This window comes from Theropithecus gelada, chromosome X (assembly GCF_003255815.1).
Source record: "Theropithecus gelada isolate Dixy chromosome X, Tgel_1.0, whole genome shotgun sequence".
Taxonomy (NCBI): Eukaryota; Metazoa; Chordata; class Mammalia; order Primates; family Cercopithecidae; genus Theropithecus; species Theropithecus gelada.
Genome location: NC_037689.1, coordinates 365,679 through 391,984, shown reverse-complemented (window position 1 = coordinate 391,984; position 26,306 = coordinate 365,679). Strand labels below are relative to the sequence as shown.

General features: G+C 45.4%; 2 protein-coding genes across 3 annotated transcripts in view; both read left to right on the top strand.

Annotated features, from left to right (window-relative positions):
* The first annotated feature begins 3,626 nt into the window (after positions 1–3,626).
* Positions 3,627–11,537, top strand: LOC112615921 (putative protein SSX6). 2 transcript variants are annotated; one of them, XM_025372830.1, is made up of 6 exons: positions 3,627–3,695; positions 4,132–4,246; positions 4,908–5,003; positions 7,073–7,122; positions 9,062–9,197; positions 11,437–11,537. In XM_025372830.1, the coding sequence occupies exons 1-6, from the start codon at positions 3,627–3,629 to the stop codon at positions 11,535–11,537; spliced, it is 567 nt and encodes a 188-aa protein (XP_025228615.1). The 2 variants fall into 2 exon arrangements, with proteins under 2 accessions (XP_025228615.1, XP_025228616.1); XM_025372831.1 differs by lacking the exon at positions 9,062–9,197 and having other exon boundaries at positions 11,437–11,496.
* A 10,958-nt stretch (positions 11,538–22,495) lies between these two features.
* Positions 22,496–26,306, top strand: part of LOC112615883 (putative protein SSX6) — a 16,156-nt gene continuing 12,345 nt past the window's right edge. Inside the window, exon 1 of the mRNA XM_025372784.1 lies at positions 22,496–22,634. The gene's annotated coding sequence lies outside the window, so the exon portion shown is untranslated. The remainder of the gene's footprint in view (positions 22,635–26,306) is intronic.

Genomic DNA, 26,306 nt, shown 5'->3' with positions numbered 1-26,306 from the left:
GAGAATTTGGGGTGATTGTAAGGAGTGATGTAAATTATGTTAAAGAACCTTTGCAGTTGTAAGATGCATTCATTCATTCAACAAATAGTTGAGGCAATATACAAGAGTAATTAAAAGCCCAGACTTTGAGGCTGGACGTGGGGTGGTTCACTTCTGTAATCCCAGTGTTTTGGGAAGCCAAGGCAGGAGGATTGCTTGAGGCCAGGAGTTACTTCCAGTTCAGTGGGGGCAACATAGCAAGACCCCATCTCTAAAAAAAGTATTTTAATTAAAAATAAAGAAATACACAAATAAAAGCACAGACTTTGGACTCAATTCATCTTGGGGATGAATCCCAGCTTTGTCACCCACAGACCTTGAGCAGACTGCTTAATTCTCTGAGCCTCAGTCTCAACATCTGCACACTGGGGATGATAATAGTATTTAACTCAAAAGAACGTTGTGAAAATTAATGGGAAGATGTACATAAAGGGCTTTGTGCTGGGCCCAAGGGCCATTGCCCTGTCCCTGCGCTAACAGAGATCGCTGTCATTCTGGGAGGATTTTAGAGAGATCAAGGGTGTAGATGGAAAGCCCAGAGAGGAATGGGGACATGTTAGAGGTACTAAGGATGGGGGTAGGGGAGACTTCTTAGACAAATTGACTTGTAAGCTCCCTGATGAACACAGTGGACCCTAATTACATACTCTTTTTAATACTATAATTATAAATGCTATTAATATCAATGGGTAAAATATATTTCTGGTTCTTTGGTCTTCTAGAAAAAAAGTAAGTAGAAGTGTTGTTTTTTATTTTTTTAGTTTAAATTTCTTTTTAAAAAATTTTTTATAGAGATGGGGGTCTCACTATGTATCTCAGATTGTTCTGGAACTCCTGGCCTCAAATGATCCTTCTACCTCCTGCCTCAGTCTCTCAAAGTGTTGGGATTACAGGCATGAGCCACTGGGACTGGCTCACTGAAATTTTTCTTTCTTTCTTTCTCTCCATCTCTCTCTCTTTTTTTTTTTTGGACAAGATCTCGCTCTGTGGCCCAGGTAGGCAGCAGTGGCCAGATCATGGCTTGGGGCGACCTCGCACTCCTGGGCTCAAGCGATCCTCAGCCTTCTAAGAGCTGGGACTACAGGCACACTTCCCCATCTCGCTAATTTTATTTATTTATTTTTTTGTAGAGATAAAAGACAGGGTATCGCTCTGTTGCCCAGGCTGGGGTGCACCACGTGATCGTGGCTCACTGCAACCTCTGCCTCCCGGGTTCAAGCGATCCACCAGCTGTGGCCTCCCAAAGTGCTGGGATTACAAGGGTGAGCCACCGTGCCCGGCCCAAATTTCTTACGTTACTACAGAGTTCCTAGGAAAAATCTCATACATGAAAAAGTTAAAAACTGACAGGAAGGATTTGAGATGGCGACCTGCTTCGTATACACTACTTATTAAAACTGGATAACAAATGCACCGCAGGGGGTGTGGGGGGGATAGGAAAAACGGCAAGACAAAACCAGCCCATGCGTACTCTGATTTTGAAAGGATTTAAAGAGAAAATCAGAGCATGCGTACTCTGAACTTGGAGTAGCCAATCCCAGGGAATACTTTAGGCGGGAATATCAGAGTCTCTGCCCTCGCTTTGAGGAGGTTCTGTCCCTGGAGCCTGGACTGAGAGACCTCACGTCAGCTTGGCTTGTCCCGCCTACTGTTCTGACTTCTAATTGGCCAGATGGAGTTCACTGACTGCCCTGATTGGTCCACATCCTGGGGCAGTGACATCACAGAATATTTTCTCCTCCTCCAGCCACACTTTGTCACCAACTGCTGCCGACCTCGCCACCACTGCTTTGTCTCTGAGGTAGGTTCTCTTGAAGGGACACCCTAGATGGGCCAACGGGGGCAGATAGGAAAGGAGGAAGCCTCCGTAGGGGCCTCAAGTGCTTGGGCTTCCGAAAATCTTGAGGACTGAAAGACAACTAATGCCTTTCAGGGCGATCATCATGGAGGAGCCTCCCGCCTCGGCCTCGCGCCTACAGGCCTGTGCCGTCCCACCTCTGGAAACATTTTTTCATTTTTGTATTTTAGTAGAGACGGGGATTCGTTATGTCGACTGCCTGGGCTCAAGTAATCCTCCCACCTCGGCCTCGGGACTACAGGCACGCACCACCCCGCCCTCAGTAATATTTTTTATTTTTCATTTTTTTTAGTAGAGACAGTTTCGCCATGTTGGCCAGGCTGGCCTCAACCGCCTGGGCTCAAGCAGTCCTCCTGTCTCTGCCTCGGGACTACAGGCACGCACCACCCCGTTCCCACTAATATTTTTTATTTTTCATTTTTTAGTTCAGACGACTTTGCTGTGTTGGCCAGGCTGGCCGAGACCGCCTGGGCTTAAGCAGTCCTTCTGCCTCGGCCGCGGGACTACAGAAGGGCACCAGCCTGCCCACGCTTTTTTTTCTTTTTTTTTTTTTTTAGTAGAAACCGGGTTTCACTATGTTGGCCAGGCTGGCCTCAACATCCTGGGCTCAAGCGATCCTCCCACCTTGGCCTCAGGTCTACAGGTGTGTGCCGTTACACCCCTGCTAGGTTTTTTTGGTAGGTATTTTTATTTTTATTTTTATTTATTTATTTATTTACTCTTTTTAGAGACGGGGTTTCATTATGTTGGCCAGGTCGGTATTGACCTCCTGGCCTCAAGCAATCCTGCCACCTCGGCTTCAGAACTACAGGCAGGAGCCACCTCGCCCATGCTATTTTCTTGTTATTGTTGTTAGTAGGAATGGGGTTTTGCTGTGTTGGCCAGGCTGACCTCGACCTCCTGGGCTCCAGAGATCCTCTTGCCTCAGCCTCGGGACTACAGGCATGCACCACCGCACCCCCACTAATACTTTTTATTATTATTTTTTTTAGTAGAGGGTTTCACTAGGTTGGCTAGGCTGGTATCCACCTCGTGGGCTCAAGCGATCTGCACGCCTCGGCCTCCCAAAATGCTGGGATTACAGGCATGAGCAACCGTGCCTGGTCGATTGCTGCAACCTGAAATGCCCCACATTCTCTCTAAGGGATGGCGGGCTCTTCCTTCTTATAATTTACAAATAACCCGGTAATAGCTTCCAAATCCATTCATATTAGCGAAGGTCGTTTGTCTTCAACAGAACAGAACCCCCCATCCCTCTGCCTGATCAAATCCATCACCAAAGAGACCATGTTGTCTCTGGGACTCACTTCCTTTCCTTCATTTATTGAGTGGGGGTGTCAGAACGCCCCCACTCAATAAAATTATACAGTTACGTCCCTGCCTCCCCAACAAGGGTCTGTACATCTTCCAGGGTAAGCCTAGCTCCAGGGAAACTACTAACAACATTAGCTAACTCCCTCCCAAAGACTCAAGGCTGTTTTGCCCATAGGAAACCTGTCATCCCCAATCAGTACTTCTCCCAGAGACCCCCTGGCTCCCTGTTTTCATCTGACTTCTCCCCATGTCCTTACTCAGGAACAGATAAGCCCTGGATGGAGAAATGCAGCACCTGATTCCAGGTGACTGAATGTGGCCGGCCTTCAGAGATTTCTCCCTCTACAGGACCAAAGGTGCTGTGGCTGGAAAGTCTCAGGCTGTTTCTCTTGCAGGTCAGACTGCTCCCGGTGCCATGAACAGAGACAACGCCTTTGCAAAGAGACCCAGGGATGATGCTAAAACATCAGAGAACAGAAGCATGGTGAGGTGACCTGAGGGGGCATAGCAGTTGTTCAGGGCATAGAGTAGGCTGACCAGATTTCTGAGGAGGGGAGGACAGAGGTACTGGGGGAAAGGAGCAGGGTCCCAGGGAGATCTGGACCACTGGGAGCATCCCATCTTCGCTCCGTCATCACCTAGCATCCCTGGAGACAGGTCTGTGGCCGTGCACTGCATTTGGTGAATCTCAGTCCATTCTGCAAGGTGGGAAGAGAGCCAGCCAGCAGCATTAAAGTCTTACTGTGTGGCAGGGGAGAAGCTAGGGAAGGTCCCCATGTTCTCTCAGTTAGCCATGGCATCAACCAGGATGGATTATCATCCCCACTTCCCAGATCCAGCACACAGGAAGCGGCTCCAGCTGAATGGCAGACATGCCTAGCTGAGTCACTGCCAGAATTTCTTTCTTTTTTTTTTCCTAGGCCTTCGTTGGTATTGCCAAATACTTCTCTAAGAAAGAGTGGGAAAAGATGAAATACTCGGAGAAAATCAACTGTGTGCATATGAAGAGAAAGTATGAGGCCATGACTAAACTAGGTAACAGAAAGTTCTAGGAACAGACAAGTCTGGGGACACATGAGCATCCCTTTTCCTGTTTTGCCTAGTTCTTAGGCTGCAGAAAGTACCCCACATTTTCCTTTTGTACAGGGAAAAATTGCGAGGCAGCTTCTGGGTGTTCTGCTCTTCCTATCCTGTCAGGGCTGAGGACAGGGGCTGGCCACAGTGGAGCTTATACCTGGATCCTGCATGTTTCTCTCCCATAGGCGTCTTTTCTGATGAGCCCAACTGTCTCTGTGGCATCGCAGCACATCTCCCACCCTACCTTCCTTCTCTCGGCTTCTCTCTCTCTCTCTCTCTCTCTCTCTCTCTTTTGGAGTCAGAGTCTCACTGTCACCTAGGCTAGAGTATAGCAGTGCAATCATAGCTCAATGCAGCCTCGAACTCCAGGGCTCAAGCAATCCTCCTGCCCAGCCTATGGAGTAGCTGAGGCTACAGGCACATGCCACCATGCCCAACTAATTTTATTTTATATTTTATAGATATGGGGGTCTCTCTATGTTACCCAGGCTCGTCTTGAACTCCTGGCCTCAAGCAATCCTCCCACCTCAGCCTCCCAAAGTGCTGGTACTACAGACATGAGCCACCATGCCAGGCCTAAGTTTGTCTCTTAAGGAATAAACATTTTGCTTCTTTCTAGGTTTCAATGTCACCCTCCCACCTTTCATGCGTAATAAACGGGCCACAGACTTCCAGGGGAATGATACTGATAATGACCGTAACCGCAGAAATGAGGGTGAGTAGATGGGAAGGGGCTGGAAAGGGTCTCCTTAAGCCCAACTGCTTTTCAGCTCAGCTATCTGGGAAGTATCCTCAGGCATTTGTTCCCTCATACACATCAGGGCTGAGTTAAAAAAAAAAAATTTGCATACAGAAAGTTAACTACAGAGATCATTCATAAAATTATAAAACATGTAAAACAAGAATATGAATATTTATGGATAATAAGCAAATGGTAAATGCATAAAACATGAATGTGAATAAAAAGCCATCAAATTGAGGAGACTGACTGTAAATGGACAAGGAGCAGGGGCACGGATTGGTGAGTGCTGCACAGACAGCTTCAGTCATGACTTATTGATAGTGTTTTTATTTGGTTTTGTTTTGTTTTTGTTTTGTTTTGTTTTTTGAACTGGAGATTCACTCTTGTTGCCCAGGCTGGAGTGCAGTGGCACAGTCTCAGCCCACTACAACCTCTGCCTCCTGGGTTGAAGAGATTCTCCTGTCTCAGCCTCCTGAGTAGATGGGATTACAGGCGCCGGCCACCATGCCCACTTAATTTTTGTATTTTTAGTAGAGACGGGGTTTCACCGTGTTGGCCAGGCTGGTCTCAAACTCCTGACCTCAAGTGATCCACCCTCCTCAGCCTCCCAAAGTGCTGGGATTTCAGGCATGAGCTATTGCACCCAGCCCGTTAATAGTGTTTCTAACATTCTGAATAAATAAATCAGATCTAACATAGTCATGGGGTAATGTTGAGATGCGACCGAATTCAATATTATTCCCCATACTTTTCTGTGTGTTTGAAATATTTCTTTTTTAAAGGACATGTTGTTCTTGCTAAACACTGTTAATGAATCAAAGCACAGTTAAGAAAATTTTAAGGCCGGACGCTGTGGTTCACGCCTATAATCCCAGCACTTTGGGAGGCCGAGGAGGGCAGATCACCTGAGGTCAGGAGTCCAAGACCAGCCTGACCAACATGGAGAAACCCCGTCTCTACTAAAAAAAAAAGCACAAAATTAGCCGGGCATGGTGGCACATGCCTCTAATCCCAGCGACTAAGGAGGGTGAGGCAGGAGAATCGCTTGAACCTGGGAGACGGAGGTTACGGTGAGGTGAGATTGCATCATTGCACTCCAGCCTAGGCCACAAGAGCAAAACTCCGTCTCAAAAAAAAAAAAAAAAAAAAAAAAAAAAAAAATTTAAAAGTGAAAAAAAAGAAAATATTAAAAGTGTAGATTTGCCAAAAACTTCCAGTGATTGTTTCATTAACAGCATGTAGATTTTGGATAAATATCATAAGACAAATGGTGATGAACACATTATGTAATGAAGATTGCTGTTTCTCTGTATTTTATTAAAACCGTAGATAACATAGGGTGAAAAAAAGACAGCTCCTTAGGTAGAGATCTTTGTGCATTTCAGGAATATAAAGGGGACATATGTGTTTACTGGCTCTTCTGCACTGACAATGCAATCATAAGATAAGGTCAGAATGTCCAAACCAGCTCTAATAGACCTATTACGCCCCAACTAAACAGGCCAGATTCTACCATCTCCCACAATCACTATAAGAGGTCTGACAATCCAGTGCTTGAGTATCTGCCAAGCTTTTGACTTTAAAGGAGTGTCTTTATACTGAAAATATTTCAGAGCCACTGAACTAAATCATCCATGGTTCATCACACATTTAGCAGCTTAATATGCATACCATAAGATTCACCCATTTGAAGTGTACAGTGATTTTTAGTTGTTGTACATCTTGAGTGGATACAGTTCAGATTCCCAACTAATCAATTTAATTATTTGGGAAAAAGTAAAAGATATGTAATGACATAAGATGAGACTGTGATGGGGTTTAACCCCCATTTGATAAACCATGAGATGGAAAATTCTGAATTGATGCCACAGATAAATGCACCAACCATGACTAAACATAATTCAGAAGCAAATCTGAAATAACTCCTCAACAGTGAGTGGACTCATAACCCTCTGCTGCAGAATGCCCTCATGCAACAGAAGTCTCTCTAGAGTTTGGAAATCTTTACCAACAAAGAAAAATGCTGATGTATTCTCTTTCAGTTGGACGTCCTCAGATGACTTTTGGCAAGCTGCAGAGAATCATCCCGAAGGTGAGTATCTCTCAAATCCAAAGGACCAGAGAACCTTTGTCCCTTCACGGATGTGAACACTGGTAAGAGTGGGAGAATATCAAAAATGCCCTCATTGCCTCCTTCTCCCCATGTCTATCACAACACCTGATGTAGCATCGACAGCTTTTGTTTTCATAGTGATGCCAGATACTATTTTAATAACTTCACATGAAGTAATGTAGTGAATCCATGAGAAGACCTCTATGATGTTGTGTCTGTTATTATCTCCAAATAATAATGAGTCACACACTTCAGTGTTTATAAAAGCCATGTGACTTGGCGCAAATCTTCTAAGTTCTCTGAGCTCCAGATTCCTGGTCCATGAAATGGAAGTGAAGAATCATAGTTCATGTTATAGATCATAATTATCAGCAAAATAATGAAATGAGGCTATCATGGTACAGAGATGTTAAAGAATTTTCCTGAGGCGGAGTGGCAGGGGTAGTTTAATCCAGAGCTCCAAGCCATTTAAAGCTCATTCACGTTTGCATTTATTTATGAAGTTCAGATGTTGCTCACTAGGGATTTACCCCATAGGGCCTGCTGGTGCTTCCGTTGAGACACCCATTCTCGCAACAGGAAGGACCAGCTGGCCTCTCCTCTGTTACCAGGGCCGCTTGCATGGCTTAGGAATTGCTTTGACTGTTGGCCCCTCCTTGAGCTCCTTGAGGGCCTTGTCTGCACCTGGGGCATCCGGGAAGCCCCAATCCCAGCCCAGGGGATCCCTCGGAGGTCCCTGAATGAGTGATCCCACAAGTGCAGATCCAACTCTAGTTTAGAGGGTAAAGGAATGTGGGAGTTGGGTTGCCAGTGTGGAGACCAAATTCAAAGAAGGAAACAGAAAGGTGTTAATTGTTGTTATTATTATTACATTTAAACAGTATTTACAAGCTCAGAGAGGACTTTCCCTTAGCCTATTTTACATGTATCGTTCACTATTTCATAAGTGAGGAAGCTGAGTAAAAAGTAGCTTAAGGGCCAGGCCCGATGGCTCACGAGTGTAATCCCAGCATTTTGGGAGGCCGAGGTGGGCAGATCATGAGGTCAAGAGATAGCATCCTGCCCAACATGGTGAAACCTCATCTTTACTAAAAATACAAAACTTAGTGGGGCGTGGTAGTGCCTGCCTGTAGTCCCAGCTACTCAGGAGGCTAAGACAGGGGAATCACTTGACCCGGGGGAGGGGGAGATTGCAGTGAGCCGAGATCTCGCTACTGCACTCTAGCCTGGTGACAGAGCGATACTTTGTCTCAAAAAGAAAAAAGAAAAGCAAAGAAAAAAGTAGCTTAAGATTGTTGGTCAGTGACATATCCCAATGTAACCAGAATTGGTATGGGTACCACCTCACTGAATTCCACATTCAATGTTGGTGCCTCTCTAGGGTGCTATGCCATATCTGGTACTGCTTTGTTTGCTGCCTAGATTAATTTCAGCAAACCATTTCTTTCCCTCTCCCTTCCTTGTATTCATCTCCCCACAGTATCTTTCCCAGCAGTGTTTTGTCCCCTCGCTACGTATTTACATTTAGACTCCCAGCAACTGACTACAAGCCTTTATGGGATCCCTTGTATTTTACAGAAGCTCTTCCATTTGTAGACCTTTTGAATTCTTAGACTGCTATTTTTCTCCAAATCTTCTGTATACCACACTCTCAATTACATGGAGATTTCTGCTGTTTGCACAAATGTCAGTCTTAAAAGAGTGTGAAGATAAGCATTCTAGCCCTGGAAGCCCCATTCATTTAGGCCATTCCTTTTGCTTCTAACCTCCCAGGTTTCTCCTTATTTAGGTAAGTGTAACTCTCCCAGCGTTGCTGAGAATATTGATTAAGGTAATGCATGTGAAGACGCTTTGTAAACTCTAAAGCACTATAGAAATTTCACTGATACTGTTTATCTGTGACCTTCACATTGTAAAGAGAATGCTCAAGAAGCCAGCAGAGGAAGGAAATGATTCAAAGGGAGTACCAGAAGCATCTGGCCCACAAAATGATGGAAAACAGCTGTGCCCCCCGGGAAAAGCAAATACCTCTGAGAAGATTAACAAGAGATCTGGTAAGAGGAAACAATTCAGGAGCAACCACTGTAGCTTCCCTGGCTATGTTCAGGTGTGTGGACTGGGTGTGTGGCATGGATCCCAGACAAACCTGGGTCCAGGCTGGGCTGAGGAGCTTACCCAGCTCCAGATGAGATGTTAGAGATGACTTTCAGAGACACAGACTGGGGTTGTAAAAAACCACGTGTCTTGGGGCAAGTCTTCCAAATTTTCTCAGTTCCAGATTCCTAGTCCATAAGATAGAAATAAAGAATCATAGTTCATAAATGGTTTGGAGGCGTTAAATTAAATCTAGAAGCCAGATGACGTGAAAGGTGCTCAAGCAATTTTATCTGTGATAATCTGGAATCATATCTTAGTCAGCTCAATGCCTGATACTCAACACATGTGTACTTCAGAGATATTGCAGGTTCTGTTCCAGACCACTGCAATAAAGTGGGTCACACACATTGTTTTTTGTTTGTTTCACAGTGCATAAAAACATTATGTTTACACTATAGTGTAGTCTACTAAGTGTGCAATAGCGTTATGTGTAAAAATGTACATACCTTAATTTTAAAATAATTCGTTGTTAAAAATGCAAACAATCTTCTGAGCCTTCAGTGAGTCACACTCTCTTTGCTGGTGGAGGGTCTTGCCTCGGTGTTGATGGCTGCTGGCTGATCAAGGTGGTGGTTGCTGAAGGGTGGAGTGGCTGTGGCAGTTTCTTAAAAGAAGACAACAATGAAATTTGCCACATTGATTAGCTCTCCCTTTCATGAAAGATTTCTCTGTACTATGTGATGCTATTGGATAGCATTTTACTCACAGTAGAACTTCTTTCAAAGTTAGAGTCAATCCTCTCTAGCTATGAAAGTTTTAGATGGCATCACCTTCCAATAGAAGGCTATTTTATCTATATTGAAAATCTGTTGTTTAGTGTAGCCACCTTCATCAGTGATCTTAGCTAGATCTTCTGCATAGGTTGCTTCAGCTTCTCCATCAGGGTTTGCTGCTTCACCTTGCACTTTTATGTTACAGAGACGGCTTCTTTCCTTAAATCTCACGAACCAACCTCTGCTAGCATCCGACATTTCTTTTGCAACTTCGTCACCCTCTCAGCTTTCATGGACTTGAAGAGAGTTCGGGTCTTGCTCTGAATTAGACTTTGGTTTAAGGGAATGTTGTGGCTGGTTTCATCTTCTATCCTGACTACTCAACTTTTCTCTATTTCAGCAGCTTGGCTGTTTGGTTCAAGAGGCCTAGCTTTCAGCCTATCTTGGCCTTCCTCAATAACCTTGGCCATTTCTAGCTTCTGATTTAATGTGAGAGACATGTGACTCTTCCTTTCATTTGAACACATAGCCACCATTGTAGGGTTCTTCATCATCCTAATTTCAGTGTTGCTGTGTCTCAGGAAATAGGGAGGCCCAAGAGGAGGAGAGATGGGGAACAGCTCATCAGTGGAGCAGTCAGAACACACACGACATTGATCAATTACGTTCCTCATCTTCTGTAGGGGCAGTTCCTGGTACCCCCAAAACATTTACACACAACAGCGTGACTGTAGTCAATAATAAGTTAATCACACATTTAAAAATAACTAAAAGAGTGTAAATGGATTGTTTGTAACACAAGGATAAATGTTTGAGGGCATGGAGACCCTATTTTCCATGATGTGATTATTACACATGGCATGCCTGTGTCAAAGCATCTTACATACCCCATAAGAATATACACCTACTGTGTACCCACAAAAATAAAAAACAAAAATTACTTTAAAAGACCAAAAAACAACAAAAACATTTGCAATAATAATATCAAAGCTCACTGATCACAGATCACAACAGAAATAATAATAGTTGAAAAGTGTAAAATTGGTGAGAATTCCCCCCAAAAAGTTGCACTATCTGCGAAGCACTATAAAAATGAGGTGCAATAAAACAAGGTATGCCTGTGTGCCCTTAGCAAATATGTGCAGAATGAAAGGAGGTATGGTTGAATGTTCCTGTAAGTGAAGAGGTTGGGAATCTAAACCTCACAACGGAAGGAGCCAGAAGCTAAAACTTTAATTGGCATTTGGCCTGTATTGGTGTGGGTCTAAGGTCTCAGTCTCTCTAAGCCAGAGAATGTGAAAAACTGGAAAAAGAACACCCATGGGCACTTGGGAGAGGGGAGGCATCTCCACTTTTGGAGAAAACAGAACCTAACACTCTCCAGCCTACCCAACCCTCATCTTCCAACTCTTCCCCATCGTAGGACCCAAAATGGGGAAACATGCCTGGACCCACAGGCTGCGTGAGAGAAAGCAGTTGGTGATTTATGAAGAGATCAGCGACCCTGAGGAAGATGACGAGTAACTCCGTAAGTGAACTTTCAGCTCATCGACCACATCCCTGCAGATGTGCTATTCTGTTACAGTACCAGTATCCCATCTTGTCACTTGTTCCCCGAATCATTCCCTTCTCATAATTTTCTAGGGTACAGCATTGAGGCTGAATGATGAGATTTCCCATGCTTCCATGCAGGGAGCTTTCTACTCCCTGCCCTGTATATCCAGGGTTCCTCCCTACCCAGGATGCTGTGGGTTCCCAAACCCCAGGTCAGTCCTGATACGTGGGCCACACCTTCCTCTAGCCTAGAAATGGATAAACCAGGCAAGGAAGTTACTGTGGCATGTGCAGATGGTTCACTTTGAGGAACCGTGGAAAGCGTGTGCAGGTCCTGAGGTAGGGCAGAATCGGAGTGTGCAGGGTCTGCACATCAGGAGGAATTGAGATTGAGTTATCAGGCAGTGGCAACTCACTGCCACTTACTTTCCTTCTCTCTTCTTGCCTCAGCCTCAGAGATATGACACATGCCCATGATGAGAAGCAGAATTTGGTGACCTTTCAAGAACATGGGCATGGCTGCGGACCCCTCGTCATCAGGTGTATAGCAAGTGAAAGCGAGTGTTCACAACAGTGAAAAGTTGAGCATCATTTTTCTTAGTGTGCCAAGAGTTCGTTGTTAGCATTTCCGTTGTATTTTCTTACAGTATGCCATTCTGTTAGATATTAGCATTTTCATTGATGAGCAAGACATACTTAATGCATATTTTGGTCTGTGTATCCATGTACCTACCTCAGAAAACAAGTATTGTCAGGTATTCTCTGCATAGGATAGCAAAGCACTTCCCTCCTCTCTCCCCAGATGTGGCGATTGACAACAGGTCTGAGTGTTTAATTTCAGATTTTTCCTCTGCATTTACACACCACACACACACACACACACACACACCCCACACACCAAGTACCACTATAAGTATCTCCCATCTGCATTTCCCTATTGCCATGTGTCCTGGTCAAGTCCCCCCACACCCTGTTTTCTGTTCAGCATGTACTCCCCTCATCCGATTCCCCTATATCAGTTACTGACAGTTAATAAACATTTGCAAACGTTCCCCGGTTGTTTGCTCCTCCCATTATTGTGCACACAGCTCTTTGCAAGTGTGTGAATATTTATTAGGAAAGATTCTTAGAAATGGAATGGCTGTATCAAAGGAGTCATTTATTCAACAAAACACTAATGAGTGCATCGTTCTGCTGAGCGCTGTTCTAGGTGCTGGAGAGACATCAGGGAAGAAGGCAGGCAGATGTTCCTGACCACCATTCTAGAGGAGGATGTTTCCAGTTGTTGGTTTTGTGTGTTTGTTTGTTTGTCTGTTTTTTCTACAGATGGGGTCTTCCTCTGTCCAGGGTGGAGTGCAGTAGCATCATCATAGCTCAATGCAGCCTTGAACTCCTGGGCTCAAGCGATCCTTCCACCTTGGCCTCCTAAAGTGCTAGGATTCAGGTGTGAGCCTCTGTGCCTGGCCTCCAGTTTTTATTTTGATAGAGACCACACACTTCATTCCTGGAGCAGAATTCTGCAGCAGGTGGTTGGGCATCTTGGCCTTTGCTCTCTGAACGAATTTCAAGTTCAAGGTCTGGGATGGTCCATTTGGGAGTATGTGGGAGGAGACACAGATGAAATCGTCATCTGGGGAACGTGGAGGAATGAGGAAGATGTGTGCACTGTAGACCCTGTGATGGACAGGGAATAGAAGAGTCCACTTAGTCTCCATGCAGGGGAGCAACGGTGGGAAATTCCCCTGGACAGAAGCATGAGACTGCCCATCAAGGGTCTCACCAACCAAGGGTCTGGGGGCTGGGGTGGGGACTATGATTTGGGAATGGGACAGTTCTTTCTCACAGGTACCACTGCACGGTGCAGAGGGGAAACAGTTGTGGGGAAGGAAAGGGCAGAGGGGAGTCTATTTTAGAACAAACCATTGTGTGTGAATGGAGACATTAAAGCTCCATTCACACGCAACAGACTTGAAACACCAGCCCCAGGTGGAGGCAGGATTGGAGCTGTTTTGGCAGTCCATAGCCCATCACCTTGGCCTCCTGGTTCTCCCCAGCCTTGGAAGGAGGACACTATCATCATTATGCCTATATGATAGATGAGAGACGGAGTCCCAGACAGATGGTAGGCATCTTGTCACAGGTCCTACAGCTGGCAGGGGCAGGAGGGGCTGAGTTTGGAGTTCACTGACTTCAGAAACATTAAGGAGGACAGATGTGTGTGATGGAGGGAGGGAGAATTGAACAAGCCCGGGGTTCTGTCCCCATTCGCAAGGTAGAGGCTGTGGGTTCATTTTCCCAAGACAAGGAGCCGTAGGAGAGAGAGAGTGCAGGGAGGGAGAGGCAATCGTGGTCATAGTGGGGACAGTGGGAGACAGAGATATGCAGGGTGGGCAGAAGAGGGGCAGGCAAAGAAGCAGGGGAGACCTAAGGCCAAGTGTGGGCTGTCACAGCCACCAGAGGGACAGGGTGCCAGGAAGGAGGTTGTGGGGCTCCAGGAGCAGCAGAGGTTTCCCAGATCTGTGAGCATGTCCTGCCTGGCACTGCAGGAAGAGGTGGCTGCCACTCAGGTCAGTGTGGACGTACCTCTACCTGTGTCTCAGAGGAAACAAATTCTATTTTATTCCAATATAGTTCTATATTATGCAAATGTAACATTCGACTACTAGATATCCAGAGCCTTATCCTCCAGGCAAATAGAGGAGAGGATACCCTAAGAGAGATACTGAAGGATTTGATTTTTCTTTCTCCCTGGGAAGATGGAATCCATAAGCTGGGTCCCCCAGCCCACAAGACAGGTGCAAGGAGGGGTGGCTGGAAGATTGTGAGTCATGACGGAATATTTTTCCTTAGGTTCCTTGGTTATATAAAGCTCCTGACTATCTGTCTATTATGGATAGATAAAGAGTGAACATGGTCCTCTCTCCACAAATGTGTTTCTCTGCTTTATTATTACTGTGAAGGGCTGAAGTTACATCAAGTTCTGATACATAACTTTTTTTTTTTTTTTGAGGCAGAGTCTCGCTCTGTTGCCCAGGCTGGAGTGTAGTGGTGAGATCTTGGCTCACTGCAACCTCCGCCTGCCAGGTTCAAGTGATTCTCCTGCCTCAGCCTCCCGAATCACTGGGAATACAGGCGCCTGCCACCATGCCCAGCTAATTTTTGTATTTTTAGTAGAGATTGGGTTTCACCGTGTTAGCCAGGGTGGTCTCAATCTGCTGAACTCATGATTCCCTGGCCTCAGCCTCCCAAAGTGCTGGGATTACAGGCATGAGCCACCATGCCCAGTGATGCATTACTTTTTTGTGTTATTTTTTGAGACAGGATCACACTCTTGTCTCCCAGGCTGGAGTGCAGTGCTGCAATTTCAGCTCACTGCAGCCTCGATATCCCAGGCTCAAGGGATTCTCCCACTTCAGCTTCCGAACTAGCTGGGACTACAGGCACACACCACCATACCCAGCTAATTTTTGTATTTTCTGCAGAGACAGGATCCCACTAGGTTGCCCAGGCTGGTCTCTATATACTGGATTCAGGCAATCCTTCTGCCTCAGCCTTCCAAAGTGCTGGGATGACAAGTATGAGCCACCTCGCCAGGCCTTCACTTTGTTTAATGAACGATTATCAGAGTATCATCTTAGAGGCAAAAGTGGCTACTGCCAGGCAATCTATTGGTGATGTTGGAGGGGAATCTGGCTGATTCAGATGCTTCAAATGAACTTTTAAATTAACCTACCTGATGATTATCCTAAGGCCCTTTCCAGCTCCCTGTTTTTTTGTTGATTCTGGGTTTGGAGTTTTTCAGAAGCTTTGTTACAAAGAGCATCTCTTGGCCGGACGCAGTGACTCACGCTGTAATCCCAGCAGTTCGGGAGGCCAAGGCAGGCAGATCACTTGATGTCAGGAGTTCAATACTAGCCTGGCCAATATGGTGAAACCCCTGTCTCTACTAAAAATACAAAAATTAGCTTGCCATGGTGGGGGCCACCTGTGAATTCCAGTTACTGCGGGGGCTGAGGCGGGAGAATCACTTGGACCCGGGAGACAGAGCATGCAGTGAGATGAGATCATGCCACCGCACTCCAGCCTGGGCGACAGAATAAGTCTCTGTCTCAAAAAACAAAAAGCATCTCTTGCCTACAGTGATTTGAGCTGTGGTCTTCTCTCCTTGGCTTTCTCTATCAGTCTGATCCCATCTACTCTATCTCCCAAGAATGCCTCCATATATCTGGTGGACCACTGACATGTTTTCTTGTTTTCCTCTACTGTTAGGAATTGACCCTTGAAAACATTTTCTTCCCAATTCGATGGAATGTTGAGTGGGGCACGGGATCTATCTGCCATCTTGCTCCAATAATCTGGTTTTAGATATTTTATGTATTTTTGTCACAATATAAGTGTGATTTTTCTCAATTTGGTTTTCTAAATGGTTAATATTGGTATGTAGAAACCCTATCTATTATTGTACATAATACTTTGTTACCTGTTTGGGTGCACCTTCCCCTGTATTTTGGCACAAGACTCAATCTGTTTTATTCTCCAAAAGAAATCTTAACAGGCTGGGTGTGGTGGCTCACACCTGTAATCCCAGCACTTTGGGAGACTTAGGCGTGTGGATCACCTGAGGTCAGGAGTTCAAGACCAGCCTGGCCAAGATGGTGAAACCCCATCTCTACTAAAAATACAAAAAAAAAAAAAAAGTTAGCTGGGCATTGGTGATGCGCACCTGTAGTCACAGCTACTAGGGCAGCTCAGGCAGGAGGATCATTTGAACTCGGGAGGCAGAGATTGCAGTGAGCCAAGGTGGCACCACTACATACCCAGCCTGGTGGACAGAGACTCTATCTCTAAATAAAAAGAAAAACAGAAAAAGAAAATTCACCCCACAGGCAATAGATAGTTATAAAAGGACACTTTATGGACGATTTCATAGGGGAGACTGATGGAAAGAAAGGAAGTATACATTTTACAGAGCTGAGTAGTTCACTGCAAAAATCACCAGAACTGCCTTTTCTCCTAAAATATTACCCATAAGCTATTCTACTACTGGTTCTTCTAATCCATCCATCCCTCTATTCCAAATCCTCAAATTGTCCGTTTCCTTACTGGGGTGATTTTCCTCTGTCCAGATCTGGGTCCTCCACAACACTTAACACTGTCTTCGGGTGTGTGAATTCCCATTGTTTTAGCTCAGGTTCCCAAGGAAACAGGTTTTGGGCCATACAGGACACCTCTAGACAGACTATACTGAGAAACCATGCTTGGAACAGGGCATGGGGAGAGGAGAGGAGAGGGAATTTACTACCTGTCTCTCACTCCTGGCTATTTTCTTATTGGTCAAAATTTACCCCACGCACATGAACTCCCCTACACTTCCAGATTGCATCACCTGCCCCTTTGGCAGCTGTCTGGGAAGCCAGATCCCACACTTTGAAGTGTAGTATTTCATACAACCCAAAAGTGGTAGCAGAGGCCAGGCGTGGTGGCTCACGCCTATAATCCCAGCTACTCAGAAGGCTGAGGTAGGAGAATCACTTGACCCTGGGAGGCAGAGGTTGCAGTGAGCTGAGATCACACCACTACACTTCAGCCTGAGTGACAGAGCAAGACCCCGTCTCAAAAACAAGACAACAAAAAACAAACAAACAAACAAAAAAGTGGTAGGAAAAACCAGAAAGTCCAGGTATGTAGCGAATTGGCCTGGTTGTACAGCAGCAGCCAAGGGTGAAAACTAAATACTCCCAGGCAAGTCCTAAGTTCACCAAGTAATTAGAGTACCCACCTGTGTTAGTTAATTGCCTTTATCTGAAGGAAAAATAAAACTCATATCTCTATGACAAGCAGGTGCTTACAGCTTGGAGCAAGGCACCTAGGCTAAACTCCCCTGGTGACAGGGAGACAAGGACATCATCTTCCTCGATGTTCACATTTCAAAGAGATGGCTCCAAGGCCCTGAAGAAAGACATTTCTAGGGACTGGGCTTGATGACTTACACCTGTAATCCCAACACTTAGGGGGGCTGAGGCTGGAGGATCACTTGAGGCCTAGAGTTCAAGTTCAAGACCCTCCTGGGTTCTAGGATGGCCAGAGGCTTACAGATCAAAGGAAGAATTTACAAATACAAATTTTCTCAAGGATATGCTCTAAGGAAAGTGAAATGGGGAAAGGTCTCTTCTTGCCATTTTGGCAACAGGAAAAATTTAACTTTATGTTTAGTTACCTTTACAATTTCCCCCGTTTGTTATTCTTTTATAGGAACACTGCAATTTTCTAATTATTTCCCCTGCTGTTTCTTTCTCTGGGTAGTTTACAGCCACCTAGATATCCAACAAGTCCATAGTAAGATGCAAAGCAAAACAATTATCAAGATTATAATAGGATAATTTTCTTTTTCGGGATGGAGTTTCTCTCTTGTTGTCCAGGCTGGAGTGCAGTGGTGCAATGTCGGCTCACTGCAACCTGTCTCCTGTGTTCAAGCGATTCTCCTGCCTCAGCCTCCCAAGTAGCTAGGGTTACAGGCATGCGCCACCAGGCCCAGCTAATTTTGTATTTTTTGTAGAGATGCAGTGGCACCATTTTAGCCAGGCTGGTCTTGAACTCCTTACCCCAGGTGATCCGCCCACCTGGGCCTCCCAAAGTGTTAGGATTACAGACTTAAGCCACCATGCCCTGCCTAGAAAGAATTCTTAAGTTCAGTATAATACTCACCTTGTCAGGGGGCGGAGCGACCTTTAAACACATCATACTGGTTAATTGTGTCAAAGTCAAAATAAATTATAGAGACAAATCCCTAAATCAAATGCTGTATTTGGGAATCACAAAATTGCAATTCAGGGCATACACATGGACTGGGGTGGTCTTCAGTATCTCCAACAAACAAAGAGAAGTTGGAAGTTTTATTAGAAAGAAAAATGTTACATATTGTTTTGGAATGAGGCTCATTGGCCCTGGAGAAGCTGGTTCATTCTCACAATCAGCTTTCACATTCCCTCTTTTGATCAACATCTTTCTTTGAAAACCTCACTGATCAGCCATCTTAAAGAGAGGCTTCATTGTCACTCCATGCCAGGATGGACCTGGGCCGGTTGTCTTGGTCCCATGTCAAGGGAAAGGTAAGGGAGTCGATATCAGGGACATGGGCCACATTCGAGCCACAAAGAGGTCAGAAGGAATAAAAATATAGGCATATTTGTCTGGAGTTCAGCATCAAATTCCATCTTATTAGTCCCATCTATGTTAGCATTCATCTTGAAGCACTAGGCCAACATTATCCTGTTGGGAGAACTGGCTTAACAAGTATTAGGCAACAAGAATGGAGCTCAAAGATTATAATACCAAAATAATTAGCAATTATTTTATTTTATTTTATTTTATTCTATTCTATTCTATTTTATATTTTATTTTATTTTATTATTTTATTGCGATGGAGTCTTGCTCTGTCACCCAGGATGAAGTGCAGTGGCGTGATCCCAGCTCACTGCAAGCTCCACCTCCTGGGTTCAACTGAATCTCCTGCCTCAGCCTCTTAAGTAGCTGGGATTACAGGTGCTCACCACCACGCCCGACTAACTTTTGTATTTTCAGGGGAGATGGAGTTTCACCATGTTGGCCAGGCTGATCTCAATCTCCTCACCTCAAGTGATCTGCCCGCCTTGGCATCCCAAAGTGCTGGGTATACAGGCATGAGCTACTGCACCCAGCTATAATTAGGAATAGTATAATAAATTTAGTTTGTACAATGGTTTTGAACCAAAATCTCAAGACAAGTCAAGGACTATGGGGGAACTGAATGAAACCTCTTGCTGTCTTTGAGTATCATTTTAGTACTGGGTTGAATTAAAGCAGAGTGCCAACTCTATAAAAGAGACCACTAGATGAATCAAAGGATTTGGGAGTTAGGTTATGACAAGTGAAAAATGTAGACATTAAGGGGGTAAGAGTCTCTTTATGATATGAAGACTTATTCTGGCGTTTTGGGAAAAGCCATCTACAGTGTGGAAACATCAACTTCTTATCCCGATTTGTCACTGGAATGTATCTGGTTATGGCACTGGACAGTTTGGTGAACTTTTTCTGTGGTCCAAACATCAGGCACAAGACTTGTTCCATAAAAGAAAAAAAATTTTTTTTTGAGACAGAGTCTCGCTCTGTCACCCAGTTTGGACTGCAGTGGTGCAATCTCGGTTCACTGCAAGCTCTGCCTCCCGGGTTCATGCCATTCTCCTGCCTCAGCCTCCCAAGTAGCTGGGACTACAGGCGCCCACCACCACACCCGGCTAATTTTTTGTATTTTTAGTAGAGATGGGGTTTCACTGTGTTACACAGGATGGTCTCGATCTCCTGACCTCATGATCTGCCCCCCTCGGCCTCCCAAAGTGCTGGGATTACAGGCGTGAGCCTCTGTGCCCAGCCTCGTTCCATAAAATTTATGCATTTTGTCTAGGCTCAGTGGTTCACGCCTGTAATCCCAGCACTTTGGGAGGCCGAGGTGGGTGGATCACGAGGTCAGGAGATCGAGACCATCCTGGGTAACACGGTGAAACCCCGCCTCCACTAAAAATACAAAATATTAGCCAGGGATGGTGTCACGTGCCTGTAGTCCCAGCTACACGGGAGGTTAGGCAGGAGAATCGCTTGAACTCGGGAAGCGGAGGTTGCAGTGAGCCGAGATCTCGCCACTGCACTTCCAGACTTGGTGACAGAGCAAGACTGTCTCAAAAACAAAAAAAAAGAAAAGAAAAGAAAGAGAGAGAAAGAAAGAGAAAGAAAAAGAAAGAAAGAAAGATAGAAAGAAAGAAAGAAAGAAAGAAAGAAAGAAAGAAAGAAAGAAAGAAAGAAAGAAAAAGAAGGAAAGAAAGAAAGAAAGAAAAAGAAAGAAAGAAAATTATGCAGCTTTATCTTAAAGGATTTGTAAACCAAAAATAACAACCTAAGCAACCCCCTGTTCCCCCACCACCNACATGGGGAGAAGTCAGATGAAAACAGGGAGCTGGGGGGTCTCTGGGAGAAGTACTGATTGGGGATGACAGGTTTCCTATGGGCAAAACAGCCTTGAGTCTTTGGGAGGGGGTTAGCTAATGTTGTTAGTAGTTTCCCTGGAGCTAGGCTTACCCTGGAAGATGTACAGACCCTTGTTGGGGAGGCAGGGACGTAACTGTATAATTTTATTGAGTGGAGGCGTTCTGACACTCCCAATCAATACATGAAGGAAAGGAAGTGAGTCCCAGAGACAACATGGTCTCTTTGGTGATGGATTTGATCAGGCAGAGGGATGGGGGGTTCTGTTCTGTTGAAGACAAACGACCTTCGCTAATATGAACGGATTTAGAGGCTATTACCGGGTTATTTGTAAATTATAAGAAGGAAGAGCCCGCCATCCCTTAGAGAGAATGTGGGGCATTTCAGGTTGCAGCAATCGACCAGGCACGGTGGCTCATGCCTGTAATCCCAGCATTTTGGGAGGCCGAGGCGTGCAGATCGCTTGAGCCCACAAGGTCGAGACCAGCCTGGGAAACATAGCAAAACTCCCATCTCTACAAAAAAAAAAAAAAAAAAAAAAAAAAGCACAAAAAATTAGCTGGGGTTGGTGGCGCAAGCCTGTAACATCTCAGCACTCTGGCTGGCCAAGGTGGGAGGATCGCTTGAGCCCACGAGGTCGATATCAGCCTAGCCAACCTAGTGAAACCCTCTACTAAAAAAAATAATAATAAAAAGTATTAGTGGGGGTGCGGTGGTGCATGCCTGTAGTCCCGAGGCTGAGGCAAGAGGATCTCTGGAGCCCAGGAGGTCGAGGTCAGCCTGGCCAACACAGCAAAACCCCATTCCTACTAACAACAATAACAAGAAAATAGCATGGGCGAGGTGGCTCCTGCCTGTAGTTCTGAAGCCGAGGTGGCAGGATTGCTTGAGGCCAGGAGGTCAATACCGACCTGGCCAACATAATGAAACCCCGTCTCTAAAAAGAGTAAATAAATAAATAAATAAAAATAAAAATAAAAATACCTACCAAAAAAACCTAGCAGGGGTGTAACGGCACACACCTGTAGACCTGAGGCCAAGGTGGGAGGATCGCTTGAGCCCAGGATGTTGAGGCCAGCCTGGCCAACATAGTGAAACCCGGTTTCTACTAAAAAAAAAAAAAAAGAAAAAAAAGCGTGGGCAGGCTGGTGCCCTTCTGTAGTCCCGCGGCCGAGGCAGAAGGACTGCTTAAGCCCAGGCGGTCTCGGCCAGCCTGGCCAACACAGCAAAGCCGTCTGAACTAAAAAATGAAAAATAAAAAATATTAGTGGGAACGGGGTGGTGCGTGCCTGTAGTCCCGAGGCAGAGACAGGAGGACTGCTTGAGCCCAGGCGGTTGAGGCCAGCCTGGCCAACATGGCGAAACTGTCTCTACTAAAAAAAATGAAAAATAAAAAATATTACTGAGGGCGGGGTGGTGCGTGCCTGTAGTCCCGAGGCCGAGGTGGGAGGATTACTTGAGCCCAGGCAGTCGACATAACGAATCCCCGTCTCTACTAAAATACAAAAATGAAAAAATGTTTCCAGAGGTGGGACGGCACAGGCCTGTAGGCGCGAGGCCGAGGCGGGAGGCTCCTCCATGATGATCGCCCTGAAAGGCATTAGTTGTCTTTCAGTCCTCAAGATTTTCGGAAGCCCAAGCACTTGAGGCCCCTACGGAGGCTTCCTCCTTTTCTATCTGCCCCCGTTGGCCCATCTAGGGTGTCCCTTCAAGAGAACCTACCTCAGAGACAAAGCAGTGGTGGCGAGGTCGGCAGCAGTTGGTGACAAAGTGTGGCTGGAGGAGGAGAAAATATTCTGTGATGTCACTGCCCCAGGATGTGGACCAATCAGGGCAGTCAGTGAACTCCATCTGGCCAATTAGAAGTCAGAACAGTAGGCGGGACAAGCCAAGCTGACGTGGGGTCTCTCAGTCCAGGCTCCAGGGACAGAACCTCCTCAAAGCGAGGGCAGAGACTCTGATTTTCCCGCCTAAAGCATCCCCTGGGATTGGCTACTCCAAGTTCAGAGTACGCATGCTCTGATTTTCTCTTTAAATTCTTTCAAAATCAGAGTTCGCATGGGCTGGTTTTGTCTTGCCATTTTTCCTATCCCCCCCACCACCCCCCGTGGTGCATTTGTTATCCAGTTTTAATAAGCAGTGTATACGAAGCAGGTCGCCATCTCAAATCCTTCCTGTCAGTTTTTAACTTTTTCATGTATGGGATTTTTCCTAGGAACTCTGTAGTAACGTAAGAAATTTGGGCCGGGCACGGTGGCTCACCCTTGTAATCCCAGCACTTTGGGAGGCCACAGCTGGTGGATCGCTGGAACCCGGGAGGCAGAGGTTGCAGTGAGCCACGATCACGTGGTGCACCCCAGCCTGGGCAACAGAGCCATACCCTGTCTTTTATCTCTACAATAAAAAATAATAATAAAATTAACGAGGTAGTGTGCCTGTAGTCTTAGTTACTCAGGAGGCTGAGGTAGGAGGATTGCTTGAGCCCAGGAGTACGAGGTTGCAGTGAGCCATGATCCGGCCACTGTTGCCTACCTGGGCCACAGAGCAAGATCTTGTCTTAAAAAAAAGAAGACAGAGAGAGAGAAAGAAAAAAGAAAAATTTCAATGAGCCAGTCCCAGTGGCTCACGCCTGTAATCCCAACACTTTGAGGGGCTGAGGCAGGAGATAGTAGGATCACTTGAGGCCAGGAGTTCCAGAACAATCTGGGCTACGTAGTGAGACCCCCACCTCTATTAAAAAAAAAAAGTTTTTAAAAACAAATTTAAACTAAAAAAACACTTCTATATATTTTTTTCTAGAAGACCAAAGAACGAGAAATATGTTTTACCTATTGATATTAATAATATTTGCAATAATAGTAGTAAAAAGAGTATGTAATTTGGGCCCACTGTGTTCTTCAGGGAGCTCATAAGTCAAGTTCTCTTAAGAAGTTTCCCCTACCCCCATCCCTAGTACCTCCAACATGTCCCCGTTCCTCTCTGGGCTTTCCATCTACAGCCCTGATCTCTCTAAGATCCTCCCAAAATGACAGCGAGCTCTATTAAGGCAGGGGCAGGGCAATGGCCCTTGAGCCCAGCACAAAGCCCTTTATGTGCATCTTCCCATTAATTTTCACAACCTTCTCTTGAGTTAAATACTATTATCATCCCCAGTGTGCAGATGTTGAGACTGAGGCTCAGAGAATAAAGCAGTCTGCTCAAGGTCACATAGTCAGTGGGTGACAGAGCTGGGATTCACCCCCAAGGTGAATTGAGTCCAAAGTCTGTGCTTTGGATGTATGTATTTTTAATGTATACATTAAAATGTATACAATTTTAAATGTATGTATTTATTTTTAATTAAAACAATTTTTTAAGAGATGGGGTCTTGCTGTGTTGCCCCCGCTGATCTGGAAGTAACTCCTGGCCTCAAGCAATCCTCCTGCCTTGGCTTCCCAAAACACTGGGATTACAGGTGTGAACCACCCCACGCCCAGCCTCAAAGTCTGTGCTTTTAATTACTCTTCTATATTGCCTCGACTATTTGTTGAATGAATGAATGTACCTTACAACTGCAGAGGTTCTTTAACATAATTTACATCACTCCTTACAATCACCCCAAATTCCCTCTGGCTGCTGTAACAAGTTACCACAAACTTTGTAGCATAAACAACATAAATTTATTCTCTCACAAGTCTGGAGGCCAGAAATCTGAAATCAGTTTCACTGAGTTGAAATCAAGTTGGTGTCAGCAGGGCTGTACTCTTCTAGAGGCTCTAGGAGAGAATCTGTTCCTTGCCTCTTCCAGCTTCCGGTGATTGCCAGCATTTCTTGGCTTGTGGCTTGATATGGTTTGGCTCTGTGTCTCCACCCAAATCTCATCTCGAATTGCAATCCCCACGGATTAAAAATCCCCATGGGAGCGGTTTTCCCCATGCTGTTCTTGTGACAGTGAGTTCTCAGGAGATCTGATGGTTTTATAAGCATCTGGCATTTCCCCTGCTTGCACTTCTGTCTCCTGCCACCATGTGAAGAAAGTCTTTGCTTCCTCTTCACCTTTGGCCATGATTGTTTCCTGAGGCCAACGAAAGAAGGAAAAATTTCAATGAGGCCATGCAGAACTGTGAGTCAACTAAATCTCTTTCCTTTATAAATTGCCCAGTCTCGGGCAGTTCTTCACAGCAGTGTGAGAACAGACGAATACATGGCTGCATCACTCTAATCTCTATCTCCATGGTCATTGCCTTCATTTGTTTTCTGTTACTATAATGGAATACCACAAACTGGGTAATTTATAAAGGAGAGACGTTTATTTGGTGTACAGTTCTAGAGGCTAGGAGTCCAAGAGCATGGCGCTGGCATCTGGTGAGGGTTGTGCCACGGTGGAAGGATGAAAGGTAAAAGCAAGTGCAGGAGACAGACAGAGAAAATGTGGCTAAACTCCCTTTTATAACAAACCCAGTCTCGTGATAACTAATCCACTCTTATGACAATGGCATTAATCACTTCCCGACAGCCCCACCTCTTAATAGTGTTACAATGGCAATTACATTTCAGCACAAGTTTTGGTGGGGACATTCAAACCATGGCAGTCATACTGCCTTCTTCTCTTCTGTCTGTGTCAGATCTCCCTGCCTCAATCTGATAAGGACACTCATTATTACATTTAGGGCCCACCCAGATAATCCAGGAGAATCTCCCCCATCTCAGGATCTTTAACATAATTACTTTTTTTTTTTTTTTTTTTGAGATGGAGTCTCACTCTGTCACCCAGGCTGGAGTGCAGTGGTGTGATCTCGGCTCACTGCAACCTCTGCCTCCCGAGTTCAAGCAATTCTCTGCCTCAGCCTCCTGAGTAGCTGGGATTACAGACGCCCACCACCATGCCCAGCTAATTTTTGTATTTTTAGTAGAGATGGGGTTTCACCATCTCGGCCAGGCTGGTCTTGAACTCCTGACCTCGTGACCCACCCACCTCGCCCTCCCAAAGTGCTGGGATTACAGGTCTGAGCCACCACACCTGACCAACATAATCACTTTTTTTGTTGTAAGTTAACACTCACAGGTTCCAGGGGTTACCATGTGGCTATCTTTTGGAGGGACATTGTTCAGTCTACCACAGTTTGCCCTCTGGCCCCCGAGGATTCACATCTCTCCCACATGCAAAATACATGCACCCCGTCCCCAAATCCTCAAATGTCTCAAACCGTGCAACATTCGCTGAAGTCCGACATCTTATCCAAATAAGATCAGCTCAGAAGTACCAAGTCTCCTCATCTAAAACAGATATGGATGAGACTCTGGTTATGAAACATCCTGGAGCAAAATTCTCCTGCTGTGAATTGGTGACACTAGAAAACAAGTTATCTGTTCCAAAAATACAGTGGCGGGACAGGTGTAGGATAATAGTTACAGATGTTTCCATTTCAAATGGGAGAAAATGGAAGAAAGGAAGGAGTCGCTGCTTCCAACCATTTTGAAATCTAGCAGGACAAATTCCATTTGGCTTCAAGGACTCAGAAAATTCCTCTGTAGCTTGAAGCTCTCTCCTCTGGTCCCATAGCCCTCCTCTCAGAATGTATGTCATAGTGATTCACACCTTTAGACCAGCAGGTCCTTTGTGGATCTTTCCCAGGTAATATCATTTCTATTACCAGCTATGGCTGAGCATAGTGGAAGAGCTCCTTGAGTCACGTGCCCAATCTCTTCAGCACTAGCAAACATGGCCCCATTCTTGACTTTCTC